General features: G+C 38.7%; 2 protein-coding genes across 2 annotated transcripts; both read right to left on the bottom strand.

Moving 5' to 3' along the window:
* Positions 1 to 153: 153 nt before the first annotated feature.
* Positions 154 to 2,631, bottom strand: LOC147311869 (granzyme B-like). Its single transcript, XM_086266418.1, has 5 exons — positions 2,436 to 2,631; positions 2,168 to 2,312; positions 1,416 to 1,563; positions 971 to 1,231; positions 154 to 831 (listed from the first exon to the last, which is right to left on the bottom strand). The coding sequence occupies exons 1-5, from the start codon at positions 2,479 to 2,481 to the stop codon at positions 679 to 681; spliced, it is 753 nt and encodes a 250-aa protein (XP_086122544.1). The 5' UTR covers positions 2,482 to 2,631; the 3' UTR covers positions 154 to 678.
* Positions 2,632 to 7,628: 4,997 nt separating this feature from the next.
* Positions 7,629 to 12,618, bottom strand: LOC147311868 (UDP-glucuronosyltransferase-like). Its single transcript, XM_086266544.1, has 5 exons — positions 11,708 to 12,618; positions 10,985 to 11,116; positions 10,610 to 10,697; positions 10,243 to 10,462; positions 7,629 to 9,957 (listed from the first exon to the last, which is right to left on the bottom strand). Exons 1-5 carry the CDS (start codon positions 12,566 to 12,568, stop codon positions 9,675 to 9,677), a joined length of 1,584 nt encoding a protein of 527 aa, XP_086122670.1. The 5' UTR covers positions 12,569 to 12,618; the 3' UTR covers positions 7,629 to 9,674.
* Between the last annotated feature and the right edge of the window lie 3,926 nt (positions 12,619 to 16,544).

The following is a 16,544-nucleotide window of genomic DNA, read 5'->3' as shown; positions in this document are numbered from 1 at the left end:
CAGACACATCAAGTGCTGTAAAACATGGTGTGAAACAGACTAAAACTAGTCTTCGTAGAACAAATTTCTAATGTTTTAGGTATGCACATGTCTGTTCTGTAATAGGTAATAGAGAAATAATTATGTGACAAAGAGATCCAAGTCCAGTTAGTTTTGCTTAGTCTTTATTTTTGTCTTACCTTTGCTAAATAAAAATGATCTTTTAAACATGTAATACATGTAACAGAATCAAACAGAGGAACAGAATGTTTAAGGGCAACTTTTAAGAACTTCTGTGTTGAAGACTAGTTTCACAGAAGCAAAACTGTTCAGCTTCAAAGGTTTTCACTTTTATTGCGAAGCCACGAATGCAATGACTGTGAACTATGGTGTGATCAGACCCCAGCCTCATGCTCCATTGGCTTAAACATTAAGTAATGAAAGTAAATAAAAAGTTCCTAAAAGTTAGAAATCAAAATTGAAAAGGCAAATAAAGAAAAGTTCAGAAAATGAAAAGGTACAGTTTAAAGTTTATTACACAATATCTGCGTGTAATCAGGTGTGTTTATCCAAATGCTTAACATACACATTTCAACTTTTGAATTCCTTTTTAATACAAAGACCATTCAACCAAATTGTTTAATCAGTAAATGAAAAAAGCCCACTTCTCCACTCACTAGTGGCTCATGCAACACTCCTCTATTCTTTCATTTTTTCCTTGATCCAGGGAATGAAGAAATTAATTTTAGTGTAGACATGAGGATATTTTGGATTATTACAATCATCTGCCAAAGTAAAAGCTGTTAAACCTTGAGACATCTTGTTGCAAATAAGTGGTCCACCAGAATCGCCCTATAAAAAAAAAAGAGCAGAGAGACTTGATTAAGTCGTCTTTAAAAACGTTGCATTTTTCTTGTTATGAATAAAAAACAAAAACTAGTTTTTCTGAATATTAATAATGGTGTACTGGTTGCCTTTAACATTTGATTACCTGGCAAACTCCTCCATCCTTCTTGGTAAACTTGGTGCATATCATTTGATTAGAATTAAAATATGCTTGCCAAATACTTTTGCACTCATTGCTGAATTGCATCTTCTCTGTGGCTTCCTTTAGAACATTTGAGGTGGGCATATTTTTTCCAGTCCGACCCCAGCCAGCCACATAACATTTAATATTGGCAGGTATTTTCCCATTCTTCTTAGGTAGTCCGGTGGTCTTCACATACTTATTCAGTGTGGCATTCTTTTCTAACTGTGAAAGACATCAACGTGTTATTGAAAGGGGAGTTTCTTCTATATATAAAGGTCAGCAATTAACACACACTCACACCTGCTACCTAGCACAAGTGTGAAATTGCATAACAAAGCTTTAACTGTGAATAGGTACACTGCACAAAAATGCTTTAAAATGAAATTTGATGGCCTATTAGCTTTACCTTAAGCAACATGATGTCATAATCGTATTTCCCGTTGAATTTTGGATGACGGTAGTACTTGGCCACTTTGATGCGTTGTTGACTTTTCTCTTTCTTGCTAATGTCATGTGCTCCAAGCACCACTGTGCAAGGACCGCTGTTGTCATATCTGAAAAAAGCTAACATTTTTATGTCCTGAAATCTCATACAGTTACACTGATTATACATAAAAATAAAGGTTTATAAAGTACAGCCATGAAACACTCATAACAGCAAATTTTCTTCAGCCAGGTTACAATATGCTTAAATACTGAACAGGTGACAAATTCAAGGAAAAACCTGAGTTCTTGACTGTTATGCTGTGGTGGATATTTGATCAGTGTAGTTTGCATCCATTTGTCTTACAAAGCTCACGACTCTACAAATTTGGGCTGAGAAATCATCTTTACAGTATTATGAAATAGTTAGACCGACATCTGTGTGTGTGTGGTTTTTATTTTCTGGGGTTAAAATGCCTGTGTCATAGGACACAATGTGTTGCTGAATAGATAGGTGAGTCTGAAAGTGATGTGCCGCTGGATCTTAGTGGAGACCTACAACATGTGTGTTAAACTGTGTTTATAACATAACTCAGTAGTGATATATTTTGAATAGATAAAATCCTTAACTTTTTGGGGGGTAATTGTTACATAAATACCAATTTTTAGGACTTTTTTTCTTTAGTTCTTGATTTACAAAGAAACCCAAAACAAAAGAAATGCCCCTGCACTCACTTGCAGTGTGCTGCCGTTAGAACAAAGTCCTCCCGGATTAGTATCCCACCACATGAATGTTGGGCTTGATACTGGATTGATGCCATGTAAGGTCTGGAATGCGGTTTTGCCTCCCTGCCACCAACTATACCGCTCTCAGCAGCCCCTCACAAGAGAAAAGAAGGTAAAATCAATACACTGATTATATCAAAGTCATGCCCATTTCTTGTTTATGACCTTAAAAAGGAAAAGTGAGATGCTTTAATTATATCTCTTCCAAAAATCTTACCTGTGAGGGAGACTTGTAGAAAGATGAATATGATGCAGCAGATCATGATGGCACTGAAGCAAAAGCTGAAAAGTTTGGCTTTCAAAGCCCCCCTAACCCTTTTTGCTGTCTGCCTTCCAACTGCCACAACGGAAACGCTGTGGGCAGGTGTCAAAAACGTTGTTGCACGGGCAGGAGTTGCTATCACACCCTGCTCACTGCTTTACATGTGAAACACAACTGTGAAAAAACATATTAAAAAAAGATCGTCTGTAGCCATCTTCTCAAGCAAGATAGCATCAAACGTTGTTAAATTGTCAATGCTTTATTGTTTTTCTATACTGTATGTGTGTTTGCACCTTCATGTGGTTTTATGCAATTCAGATTAATTCAATTCAAAATCCTACGTTTTGTGGTTGTCCTCTCTAAAAATCACACACCTCTATGAGAGGATAATTCCAATTTTTGCTCTGATGAAAGTTCCTTTTTTTTTCTGTCGATCACATTTATTTTAAAGGAAGATGGTGAAGGTTGGTGGTAAATCGTGAAATGGAAAGCGTGTATTATCGTCATAGTAACCACGGTGTGTACAAAGATATTCACACCTCTCACTATGAACCCTATACACACATTACTTCCTTTTTTCTTTCTTTCTTTTTCTTTTGTTTCATCACATGTGCACATACAGTGCACATGTTTTTCTGAACTTATTATTTAATAATAACTTATTATTTAAAGCCCAGTTTGGTGGGTGTCTTTACAGCATTCTCTATAAGGACATGAACTTGTTGACTAAATGCTGTAAACGTAGTTGAACAGTACATTCATTGCCTTACACAACAAAAGGTTAGAAGTTTACGTTCTCATTTTGCCTTTGAATCTGTGCAGCTGAACAAATTTCGATGTTTGATTTACTCTCTATGTTCTCTCAGATGTGTTCAATCTCTCATCATAATTGAGGGTGTCACTGACAAATTTCACAGAAACATAAATTTAATAATCACAGCAGATGATCCCCTCTGGCAGCCCGTCCTCATTTCATTAACTCGTAAAAGCTTCAAAACACTCTTGCTCTAGTACAAAACACCTATGTTTTATTTTAAATACACGAGTTCAAAATGATCTAACAAAGCCAATAACTCACATTTAATTAGACATTATGCCAAATATTACTTGTTGTAACATCAGGGAATTAGTGGGAAATCTAGCACGGCTCGATCTACACTTGTTTTTTTTACTGCACATGCTGTAAAATACAGAAACTTTGTTTACACTTTCAAGCTGCTTCCTGAAGAACAGGATATAATACTACAGCGGTTAAGGGGTTTTACATGATCCCAATATATAGAAAGCAGTCAGATGGGCTAACCAACCTAGCAAAAGCCACATGATCGCAGCAAGCAGAGGCTACCACAGAGTGAAATGTGATTATAGTTGCTGTGTGATCACCACAATAACAAAGATGATAGGCAATGAAAACGCTGACACTGATAACATTTCATTCAAACTAATATTTGCAAAGAGTAAGTTGGATAAACCGAAAACTAAGAGCACTACTTAAAACATTAGTTTTATTTTTTAAACTAAATAGCTGTATGTATAAATACAGATTTGTCTGTATGGGTAAAAAGCCATGCACCAGTTAGCCACAAAGGTTTTCCTGAAAAAAACAAACAAAACAGAAACAGAACTGTTTATCTTTTTAACAGCACATGGTCCTACAAGTGTAAATGTCACTGACTGTAGATCCAGGTTTGCTTTTTAACACACCTTCTGACTCATAATCAAAAGGGCGGAGTTAGAGTGAAACCAGTGGGCACTCTCACCTCATAGTTTAAGGATGAGGTAAGTGTTGATTTGTGAGCAACACTCACTTGTCTAAACAGTGTCTCAGTTTTCTTGAGAACTGAAACAGATCTGATCCTGAGTACAAAACATATCCACAGGAAACCTCTACAATACAGTACAGAGAACAGCAGAGTATTCAGCCAAGCACACAGTGTACTTGTCCACATTGGCCAGAAAAGAGGCCTAACCAACCAGCATAAGAGAGTGTGGTTGGACCATGCAGTGACTGAGAGACAGATGTTGCAGATTTAAAAATATGCTCTTTAACTAGTTTACTACTTTCATTAGACCACCACAAAGTGTAAGGTTTATGTTTCTATAAACTGGTTAATCCACAGTGTTTGGGAGCTCTTTAATCAAATTGATGCTTTCAATTCTAAAATATATTTACTGCAGTTTTTCATTAATTTCCTAATATAACTCAATGAATGTATTGGTAACGAACATCCCAGCAGTAGCTCTTTGCTCCACCAGAGGAGGCCACTCCACAGTTTGTGGCCCATTGGTATACGTTTAAAAATTGGTGACTTTGGCAACATCTAGTGGTAGTATAAACTAAAACATAGTAAAAAGCACACATTTGTTAGGATCCTTGTGTTGTTTTCACTTTCGCGTTCCATACATGAAACTGTCAGACCTGATTAAACACCTTTGATTTGTGCCTGAAGTGCTACTCTTTTTCCCAGAACTGCATAAACCCAAATACCCTGCCTGTTCAAATGAATGTGTATCTGCTAGTCTTCTTAGAACACATTTGTTTCGTTCTTGGTATGTTCGCGTATCACAGTGTTATAATTATTTTGCTAAATGGAAGTATCTTTTAAATATATGAATTAAGTTGAGATTAAGTTGAGATTAAGGGGATCTTTTTCAGACGTTCTATGCAGATGACTGGTTTCACAGGGGAAAACTGACCTCAAATGTTTGCATATGATTGAGAAGCCATGAATGCAATGAACAAAGTCCTCTCGGATTAACATCCCACCACATGAATGGTGTTCTTGATACTGGAGTGATGCCATGTAAGGTCTGGAATGGGGCTTTGCTTCTCTGCCACCAATTATACTGCTCTCAGCAGCCCCTTACATAAGAAAAGAATGTAGAATCAATATACTGATTATATCAAAATCATGCCCATTTCTTGCTCATGACCTTATAATTATATAAAGTAAAGGAATATGCTTTATTCACTTGTCTTTCAAAAATGACCTTATCTTACCTGTGAGGGAGACTTGTAGAAAGATGCATGTGATGCAGTAGATCATGATGGCACTGAAGCAAAAGCTGAAAAGTTTGGCTTGCAAAGCCCCTTAACTGTTTTTGCCGTCAGGCTTCCAAGTGCCACAACGGAAACTTTGGTGTCAGGGTGTTAAAAACTTTGTTGCACATGCAGGACCTGATACAACAAAAAGTGCAGCTTACTCAAAATGCAAGATGGGAAAATATAGTTTGTTTTTCTTCCAAATTAACATGAAATAATGCACTGCTTAAAATTACAGCATCATTTGATCATCTGTTTCCTTTCCTGTAAAATACCTGAATTTATGCAATACTTAAAATTTAGTCCTTAGGTTATGTAAAAGAAAACCTTATGCTGTGTTTAAAATTAGTTACACACCAGTTGAATTTTGAATATTATTTTAAAACATTTTTTAAATTTCTAGTATAGTTTCTTTGTTTCCTGTCAAAAAAACTGACTTGTTACAACCTTTATTCTAGTCTACCCACCTTTAAATACATGTAGGTAAATATAATCACATTGAAATTCCAGTTAATCACAGGGGAATTACTAAAATACTAGTTTCACTTACTAAACTACATCGCTCTGTGTTCATTCAGATTTGTCTGTACAAGTAAAGAAATTAAGTCATACACCAATTACACAGGTGGTAAAGCCATAAATTTTTTCTCAGATAAACAGAAACTGAATAATTTGACTTGTCAAAAGCACATGTCCCAACAAGCCTGAATGTCCTCATTATTATTGATATTTGTGTCATGATTAGTGAAGGAAACGGCTTCCAGGGCCTAATCCGTGGATCGGCTTCCTCCGAGGCGTGGGCGTCTATCAGCAGAGATTGTACCTTCACCTATCAGCAGAGATTGTCCCTTAATCTGTAACACAGTCAAATATATTCTCAAGTAACATTCAAGCATGCCATTCAGCGTGTTAGTACGAGCTCGGGAGCAGCTTGGGAGAACAAGAAAACAGAGACTGCTTCAGGTTGTCTTCCCAAATCGACTCAACTTTATTCTCAAGTACAACAGTTTATATAGAGGGAAAAATTCATGAGTCAGCAGATTCTCAGTTTAAACCAGTACAGACCAAGATCACCTTGGGTGAAGAAGCACCCTTTGTATAGTTTATCAGTTCAGCTACAATTATGATTATCTCAGCGACATATTTTCAAGGCACGAAATAAAGAGTTCTTTCATTAGTGAATTCTGAAACAAACCATCTGGCCTTCAACAGGCGTCTCCTAAGAGATTTAGAAACTAATGGAGCTGAGGGAGTGATCTCTGTGGTATTTCAACCTTGTACCAGCCTGTGATTCTCACACATCAATTCTTGGGTCAAAGAGAAAAATAACTAAAACAAAGGGGCCTTATTGAATGACAGAGTTTTCCTGTATAATGTCACTATAAAACAATATCCAGTAAATGCTCCCATGGTACTAAAATACCTAACAATTAGTTTCTAAGGTTTTACATTCTCTTCCTCGTTCACACACCTGAAAACCTCTTGGCAGGACTGCGCTGTAGAGCCAGTGTTGCATTCTTAACACATCTTTTGGCTCCTGAGTTATAATCAAAGAGATGGAGTCAGAGTGAAAACAGCGGGCACTCTCATTATCGTGGTTTAAAGATGAGGTTACTGTCACACTGTTTTGCACCTAACAGTGAGCAACACTCAGCGACCACTTGTGGCCACAGCCTCTTTGGTACATTCTTGAAAACTAAAGTATATGTTTGCCTTTCAAAGGTAAAAACTCCAGGTTTTATGGTTTATTTTTGAAATAATCTTACAAGATGTTGATATGGAGAGTAAAAAAGGCTCTTTCAGTCAGCTGTTCTGTTAAACAAGTGGATAAGTTCAGTTTTTATATGAGTTATTTCTCTGGGAGAGATGCCAGTTAACAAATACATAGTGTAAATAACACTAGAAATGTTGTCTTGTTAGTTGTTGGGATTCTGCTTACTAACAAGGAACAGAATTTCAGCCATTTAGTGCACTAGTAATCCAATCACTCAACAATCCCGATGAATGACTGATGACTGATGAAGGGTCCCTCAGTCTTCAAAGTATTGTTCCATGTACAACATTCTCAAATTTTCAGAAATATTACAATTAAATCCACACATAAGTTGTTTAAAAGCATCATTTATTTGCCTGGAATTATGTCATTCATCATTATATTTCACTTCTTAAAGTCAGTATTAACCAGTGTTGGGACTAACGCGTTATTAAGTAATGCGTTACAGTAACTACGTTATTATTGTGGTAACGAGCACGGTAACTAGTTATTATGCCAAAATCAGGAACACGTTACTGGGATTTAGATAGGCTCGTTATTTGTTACTTCGTGTGGAGGCTATCGCGGCGCTTCCACAGATTCAGTAATATTAGCAAGTGGTGGAGGCCAGCAGGTGGATGAGGGAAAGGGGAGGCAGGAGGAGGAGAGACCCGAAGCGGCCGCCTGTCCGAGTGTCAGGTGAACTGAACTTCAGGTAAGAAGTTGTGACCTGCAGTCTATCTGGGTCAGATATAAACCAAGTTTAGGTGGAGTTTATTTTCGTTGTGCTGACTTTTTACAGTCAGTTACATTAAGCTGCGTACTAGCTAGCATGCTGGGTGGGTGCTATGATGTTACTGATGTTAAACTTTATTTTGTTCATAAGGTTAGTTATTAGAGTTGCCAACCATCCCGAATTGTTCCATATTCAGAGAGCGTTTCGTAATATTTTCGTTTGGTATTGAGGTGAAAAGGAACAGTTTGCCCCGTACTTCAGCTAGCATGAAAAACACACAAAGCTGGAGTTATTCTGTCTTTACGCTGCACAGCTGCCTCTTCTTCTCTCATTCTCTCCCCCTCCCTCTCCCGTTTCTACTTCAATCATGAAACTGATCAGTGATCAGCTGATCGGCTTTTCTCTCTTGTTTGTTTATCGCCCACTTCGTGCCAGAAAGAAGAAACCAGTGGATGTCGCGCTAAACAACAGCAGCACGTTTAAGCTTGATCAGCTGTTGTTAGAATTTATCTAATATTAATTTCTAGTATCAGCTGATGTTTGCAGGAGCCACAGCTGTAAAAGCTGCTGGTCATGATATCGGTTTTGGATATGTGGTGAGAGGGAAACATGAAGAGGAAACCAGGAGATGTCCTTACTGAATCATCAGAGCTGAACAGGTGATGGAGAAACAGGTTTACCTTTTAGGTGACATGAATAAGTTGAAGGGAAGTTATGAACTGTTTCTGAGAGACAAATAACACCAGGATCCTTTTTTAGGTAGCTGACAGCTGGTAACTGTGCAGGGGCGGGTCTAGCAAAGTTTTGCCAGGGGGCCAGGTAGGGCATTAACAGGGAAAGGGGGGCACAAAGAAATACTTTTCTTTCTTATTCTCATTTAAAATGTCTAGCTTTTAAAAAATAATTATCTGAATCTTACAACAAACGATTGATAGATCAAAACAGTGTACATCAATGTCACAACAGCGTTTGTTTTCATTCAAAGGCTTTATGATTTTTCCAATAATGGCGGGCCGGTCAGTCAAAACGCCCGGGCCGATTTTTTGTCCCAGTCCAGCCCTGTATGCAGCTCATCTGCAGTCTGGTGTTACCTACATCTTCCTATTCAGAAAGCAGAATTTCCGAGTTCATAGTACAATCGAAAGCACCACGACTGCAGTTTTCGTGTTGGATGTAAAAAGCGCACATGACGCTGTGACGTAGGCTAGAATCATGGCGGCGGTCAACGACGGTCCAGGCGTGGGATTTCTCTCGTGGAAATATGCACATTATCTTTTCCTGTCTATTGGTAGGTGGCACAGTGCACTTGTGGCAAGTAAGCAAGCTAGAAGACTGGCACTCTTGCTGGGTATCCAGTTACGGAAGCAACACATTAACAAGAGAATTCTGAGTAAAAGCAAAGTTACTTTCCCTAGTAACTAGTTACTTTGAAAGTAACAAGTAACTTGAAATAACTGAGTTACTTTTGATAGCAGTAACTAGTAATGTAACTAAGTTACTATTTTAAAGTAACTTACCCAACACTGGTAATAGCACTTTGGCTGAGATTTCACACATAAAACACTCGTACAGTACATCCAGCTGAAAGTTCAGTGCAGTGTTTCAACCATTAGCTTTGTCACTGAATATGTAAAAATTAAAGAATGCAAATGAATATAAACGCTATTCACATTTTCTTTTTGCAGTTCCTTTCCTGCAACACTTGCGGATACAAAATCGGCAGCATTTCACTGTCATCCACACAACTGTTATGAGAATGACGGCGAAAAACGACAGCACATCCAAGCTGTGGTACTGGAACCAGTTCAAATCATGAGCGCCCACTCTGAGATGCGAAGCTCCTTTGTGTCTCATGACAAACTCGGTCCAAAACGCAGCTAGGTCCACAGGCTCAGTGGGACGGTCTAGGTGTATCGCTGAAAGCTCCATCATCTTTGCTTTGTACCTGAGGACAGGTAATATTTTGTTAAAGGTTTAATGTTTTCCAGTTACTGACTCACCAAGCACGTCCACGTAGGTTTAAAGTTATTAACTTGCGTTCCTTAACAGGAAAAGTAGTTTTAGTGGTCGAAGGTTATGCTTGATTAATTTCCAGTGTGCCAACTCGATAAAAAATATAAATTTAGTCATTTTAGTCTTGTTTTTATGATGTGGGTCCAATAAATATGTTAATCACCATTTTTTTTTTGCATTCTTCAGTGCATTTCAATTCAATAACCAGTTTCCTCACCTTTTGTCATAGATAAGTTTCTTTAGCGCACCCAGTAGCTGTTCAGTTGTCACGTCGTATATACTGAGTTTCAAAGCAGCGCCACGGCCCAACAAGCGATTCACGTTGTCTCCCTGGTCTCCAAAAAGTGGAAACATCAACATGGGCACACCATTACAGATACCTTCATAGATACCATGGGAGCCTCCATGAGTGATGAAGACTTTAGCCTTGGCATGGGCTAGGGAGCACAGACACAAACTCGGTTACAGGTCAAATCAACCATGAATCACATGTAGATAATTTCATCTCAGTGTCATATGTTTTTAGCTTGTAAGGTGTGATATTACAGCAGCACACCATAATTTTCTCACTTAACTATGCATACCTAGGAGATCATTTTGAGGTAACCACTTCATAACTCTGACATTCTTGGGTATATCATCAGGTAGTGCACCAGTGTATCTCCACACAACCTGAAACACAAATAAAACCATCTCTGTTCATTGTGCAGAGTACATAAGTAATAAATGGAGGGTTTTGTATGTTTAGAGCAAGGCAAGGCAGAGGACAAAGTCCTGCACTTTAATCCGATTAGACATTTGGCCTCATTGCACAGTGTGAAAATCTCTGGGTATTGTGTAAATGTTTGTGTGGCTCGTGTGGCTGAATCTTGTGTATTAACCAGCTTTATCCTAAACAGAAGTATAAAAAAGTGAATCGATTCCATTGATGTACAGTGAGCTACTCAGGTTATCATTACCCTTTGAGGTATTTTTCGAAAAGCGTCTAAGAAGTGCTTTGCTTTCTCTTCAGGCATGGTGGACACCACTGAACCCATGCTAAACACAATGAAGCCGTCATCTCCTGAACCATTCACAAAGTCTTCCAAGTCCTGCAGAGAGGGGAGGAAAAAAACAGACAAAAAATCTAAAACAAAGACATTTTTCCAACAGCTTTTATGCATTATTTTAAAATATACTAAAAAGAATTCATTTGATTACCAGTTTGTGTATTGTAGCCTCCTTGTTTGTGTATAAACAAACCGTTTGGTTCTGTACAGCTTTTGATCTCTGTTGACATAACACTGCCTCTCACTTCTCTTCCTAGACTATTCTGGCCACTGTTCGGGAATCTGCATTTATTTTCTTTGTTTTCCAGAAGAGCAGAAAAACCAGTTGTGCCTTAGTATCATAACTCATTTCTTGGTAAAACTGTCAAAAATAATTTGCATCTCTATTTCTGAAACTAACAGATCTCTTGTAGTCCCAGAACCCTTTAGCAAGCATTAATGTGAATGATCACTTCACTAAGCAGTTCATGTTAGTTGTTGTTAGAAAAGTTTCTGACCTCCTCTTCCATATAAAACTAATGACTGCTGATTCTCTGCTTTTCAGTAAGCTCTGAGCATATGTGATTTGGCTTGATTACATCCAGACGTGACATGTGCTTGTTTACACTTGCGTTCATATATTCACATACTCACCGCTGGCAGGGGAGCCCTCTTTGCACAGTTGATCCCTCCAATTAACACCATGTTTGGCATGAGAGGTCTGGGCCATTCAAAGGTAAAGTCATATCTGAGAAGCCAGATAGCCCCGTGGCTGACAAGTTCTTGATAAGTTGAAATCTCTCCTATATACCTGCTGACTAGATCATCAAAGTGAGGATAGAGTATTGTGCAAATGTAGGACTGCACACCATACATTACAAAGTTTTTTACTCTCTCTGGGAAAGTCATCGAGTTTCTATTTCCAGAGAAAAACACTGGAACATAGGAAGGAGGAGAAGGACACTTGTTAGCCTTCATATCCAGCTCACATGGAAGCCCACGAAGGAAATAAACAGCTGGAATGGAAAACATATGAGCCAGGACAGACCCGCAAGGAAGGAAGGGGTCTGTAAGCACAAGATCAAAACCCTGCTCCCTCAGTCGATTCATCAAAGGCTTATTGTCCAGCAAACTCTCACAACCTTTCACCTGGAGTGAAGTAAAGTTGACCAGTCGCCTCAAATTCACTATCAAATCTTCAAATTCTGCGGGTTTGAGGAAGACTTCATTCTGGAAGATGTTGAAAGATCCATCCAGTTCAGCTTTGGTGTAAGGCACTTTGTAAATCTCTGTCCTGAAGCTCTCTGAGCCTTGGATCAACAGGCTGCTTTCTGGCACCAGCACTACGACTTCATGGCCCCTGCGGATGAGTTCCTTCACCAATATCTTCATGCTGAGCCAGTGGCTTCCATCCACAGGCACAACCAGCACCTTCCCCCCTTGAACCGGCCCCATGCTGAAGCAGCATAGCATGGCCAGCAGCCCCAGAGTAGGAAACCACACCCCATTGCTCATTGCCTCCTCTCTGTACTGCAAGCTGGTTTGGTGTGAGACGTAGTGGAGGCTTTATGTATTTGGGCAAGTGGAGGGGGTGTGTGTGTGCTTAAATTCTGCAGGAAGTTCAGGCTGCATTTGGGCTTGGCCTATTACACAACAGGAAGACAGGCGGGGAAGGGATTCCTATGGGAGGGAAGTGGGGGAAGTCTAGCATGCACAGTTCCATCTCCTGTTAATCATTCTTTTGTGTCCTGTGAAGTCCGCTTACACTCAACACATTTATCATGCTAACCTGTATGGCAGGTGATTTAACAGCAATTATAATCGTATCCACCGCCAAACTCTAGTAAGATCAGAAAGTCACACACTGCATGTAATGCCTGCCAGTTTGAGCGGAGTCATCTTTATTTACTTTGGATGTTCCTTCTCCCCTCCCCCTGAAAAAAAAAACCCCCGGCACATGTGGGCTAAAGGGAGTTCTTTTTTTCTCTCTCCTCCAGACACGCAAACCTTGAGCCATTGTAATGAGACTGATGGCGTGCGAAGCCAAGTGTAATAGGACACCAACACCCTTCTTCTTGGAGGGGTTTGATATTATCAAAGAAACAACATATGTAAGGAATTTTACCTTTGGTTACAACTTGCTTGAGGCTGATTTGAATAACCATAGTGCTAAATATTTGTTAGAGCGGTAAGATTTATAGAGAACAAGAGTACAATATCTGGAATAAAGTCACAGCAACAAATTCCCATGTCCTGGAATGTGCTGTGGCTCGCTGTGTCTGCAGTTTTCACAAGGAAATTATGAATCGATTCAGGGTTACACACATACTTTTATAACTTTCAGTGCAGTGATTTTGTTATTACATAAAAAAGAAGGGGTTAAAGGGAAAGGGAGGAGGTCTTAGTGGGTTGGAGGGGTTCCCTACTGGCCACATTGTTGACCATCTTTAAATAAATAATTTCTTCAGTAGAAACAAGTTCCAATCCAGAATGTAGGCACCCTGTTTGGAGAAGTCTTAAGTTGCAGTCATTTAGTCTGAAGGCTTTTTAAAAATGATTATTGTTTGTTCGATCCTAAATGACTGAAAACTGTTTCTGTGTGTTTTTGTTTTCTTGTTAGGGGTTTAAACACAAAATTTCCAGTGGGTACTGACACAACATGTGGCTGCACTATGTGACAAAATCATGTATTTGTGTTTGACTGATAAAAATACAAGACTATATGTGGTATTCATTTCATTGCACGCCTTAAATCCAAATCTGTTAAATCCAGTGAAATCCTTGCTCGTGATATAACTGCAGTTCGATTTGCAGCCTTTTTTGTATTGTATCTCATTTTAGTTGTTAGTTACAAGAGGTGCAGGCTCCCATGATTATCCAGCTATAATAAGACATCAAATAATTGTGGTTGTGTTCTTTGTGGTCCATAAAGCCTGGTTTACTTTATTCCTGAGTGAACAAGAAAAACTGAACAATACTTTGTTCCTGACTGTTTGCATGCATGCGTGTGTCTGTTTGCACCTGTGTTTGTTTGAATGATAAGTAACAAAAAGGATGTTGTAAAAAAAAACTACTTCAGTCTAGCCTCTACGTATTTGTTCAGCCGAGCAAGCGTTTTAGTCACTTTAAATTAATCCATGAAATTTCACTGTTGAACACTAATGGGTTAAATGTCAAACTCTAGCAGTCAGTAGGAGTTGCAAGTCATGGTGGCAAAGCATATACTGATTATCAATAAGGGCAAAGGTCCTTATTTGCTTTGTGTGTGCTTTATGTTCTTTAAATAACAGAAAACTATCTATATAATGAGAGCCTGCCCTTTATTCCAGTTTACCTATAACCTACAAGTGAGAGTGGTGGCACGTAAACCCACACATACTAGAACAGTTATGTGGAATTTTACCTTTGTGTAAACATCGCTTTGTCTTAAAAAATAAATTTCTGTAAGTAACTAACTAATCAGGATTGTAGATTCAGCAAAAACAACAATGGCACCCTATCCATCCATCCATCCATCCATCCATCCATCCATCCATCCATCCATCCATCGACAGTCAAAACACTTTAGACATTTTCTCTGCACAACAGCCAACTTAACAGTGGGAATGTTTGACTTACACTATAGTGAACAAGCCTTATTGTCCTAAAGTCTGAATAATGATGTCATTGACCTTTCACATGAACTGCATTTCAACTCTTTTGCAATAGGACATGCTGAAACAATTACAAGTTAGCAGCCACTGAAGTGAAGTGTAAAATTACTGTGCAAGAAAAAAGCAACAAAAAACAAAAATCAACTCTCATCATTGGCAGACAAATCTTCAGCTTTTCATAAAATGACATTTTTGTGGCATTATCTGTTATCTCTACTGAAACTTAGACAGCAGGCTTTTCATTCCATAGTCCTCTGTGGCTCTAAAGAAAAAATATGTTTTAGCCTTCAGACGTGATTAGAAGACAAAATGCAGAAACCTGGCAGTTTCAAGATTACTGACACTTGAAGAGCAGATATTTATACTTGTAAAGGACTCTTGAGGCGTGACTACTCTCCTCACCTTCCTTGAACTTGAATGACTATTAATTACCAGCCCTATTGTAACTGGAACTAGAATATTTTTGTAAACTGTTGGGAAGTCTGCCACTGTGGTCTCACATATTTTCTCTTATCCAAAGACTTTTTGTTTTCTGAAAACAGGGTGAGGAATTGTCACCCTGATACAGAACACCGGCCCTTTGACACTGGTAATGGACTGACAGAGACATTTTCACAAAAGAACCAAAGTTGGAAAGATTCACTTTCTCACTAGTAGCAAAAAAAAGGGGACATTGTCTGTGCCAGATGTATTTTCACTACTGGAAATACTTTTTATGTGAGTATAGAACCTGCATAGAGCATCCAGGATGCAAGACACATGACATCCATTTCCTTGCATGTGTGGATTTACTGAGCAGTAACCTGAGTACTTTTATATAATTGGAAATACAATGGCTATACTGAGGAGCCGGCAGAGTAAAGTCTGTTTAATGTGTGAAAGGGTTGTTGTTTTTGAAAATCTAAAAAGGCTAGATGCTATTGCGACAAGAAAGCCTCGGCACGCAACACACTCTCCGTGCTCACAGATAAACAATCATAAAACAATAAACAATTGTGACAGTGTAATAAAACATCATACAAACGGGACTATATTATAGTTCCTGACCTTGACCACATTATGCCATGTGGCATTTTAGCAAATAAGACACATGCATAACAATCAACAAACAAACAAACTGAAAAAACAAAAAGGCTGTGCTGATATCATGCTGACTGACAAAACTGTGAAGTTGATTCTGCTGTTCACCTAGATGGCATGGTGCCAAATCATTGAAACACCCTCCAAGTTGAAGTTTTCTGTTGGTTTGCTGCCTCTTTACCAAAGCACCATCCTCTGATTAGGACAAAGACACGTTGTGGAAGAGAGCCAGAGATTAATAATAACTAATGATTAAATGCAGAGTGGTGTACAAACACATAGTGAATGAAACAATGTGAGTGAAGAAGAAACACTCAGCCTAGACCCATTGCAGCATAACTAAGGGAGGATTTAGGGTCACCAGCCCTGACAATAAACTTAAAAAGGAGCGTTTAAGCCTGGTCTCAAACTTAGAGAGGGAGTCTGTCTCCTGAATCTAAACTGGGAGCAGGTTCCACAGAGGAGGAGCCTGGAAGCTGAAAGCTCTGGAAATGTTCATTTAACAGGTGAATGCTACTAATATAAACAGGTGTCTGTTCAAAATGATTCCCTTACTAACCTCAGAATTTAAAGTATAAGCTTGCCCTTTCGTGTGTTATCATTTTGTTGATAACTTTTTAACATTGACTCAAACATATTGACCTGCTTTACACCCTTGTTGATTAGACAGTGTGGTTGCAACATTGCCACTGAGTGAAAGACTTAATTAGTTACAAATTCTTATGAGGGAACTTTTAGAAGTTTTAGAGTCCCGATGG

This window comes from Aulonocara sp. 'chitande type north' Nkhata Bay, linkage group LG16 (assembly GCF_057382095.1).
Source record: "Aulonocara sp. 'chitande type north' Nkhata Bay isolate Kocher_YH1m ecotype deep benthic linkage group LG16, A_spYH_male_GT1.1, whole genome shotgun sequence".
Taxonomy (NCBI): Eukaryota; Metazoa; Chordata; class Actinopteri; order Cichliformes; family Cichlidae; genus Aulonocara; species Aulonocara sp. 'chitande type north' Nkhata Bay.
Note: the sequence above shows the minus strand (reverse complement) of the source record. Positions and strands in the feature narration are given on the sequence as shown.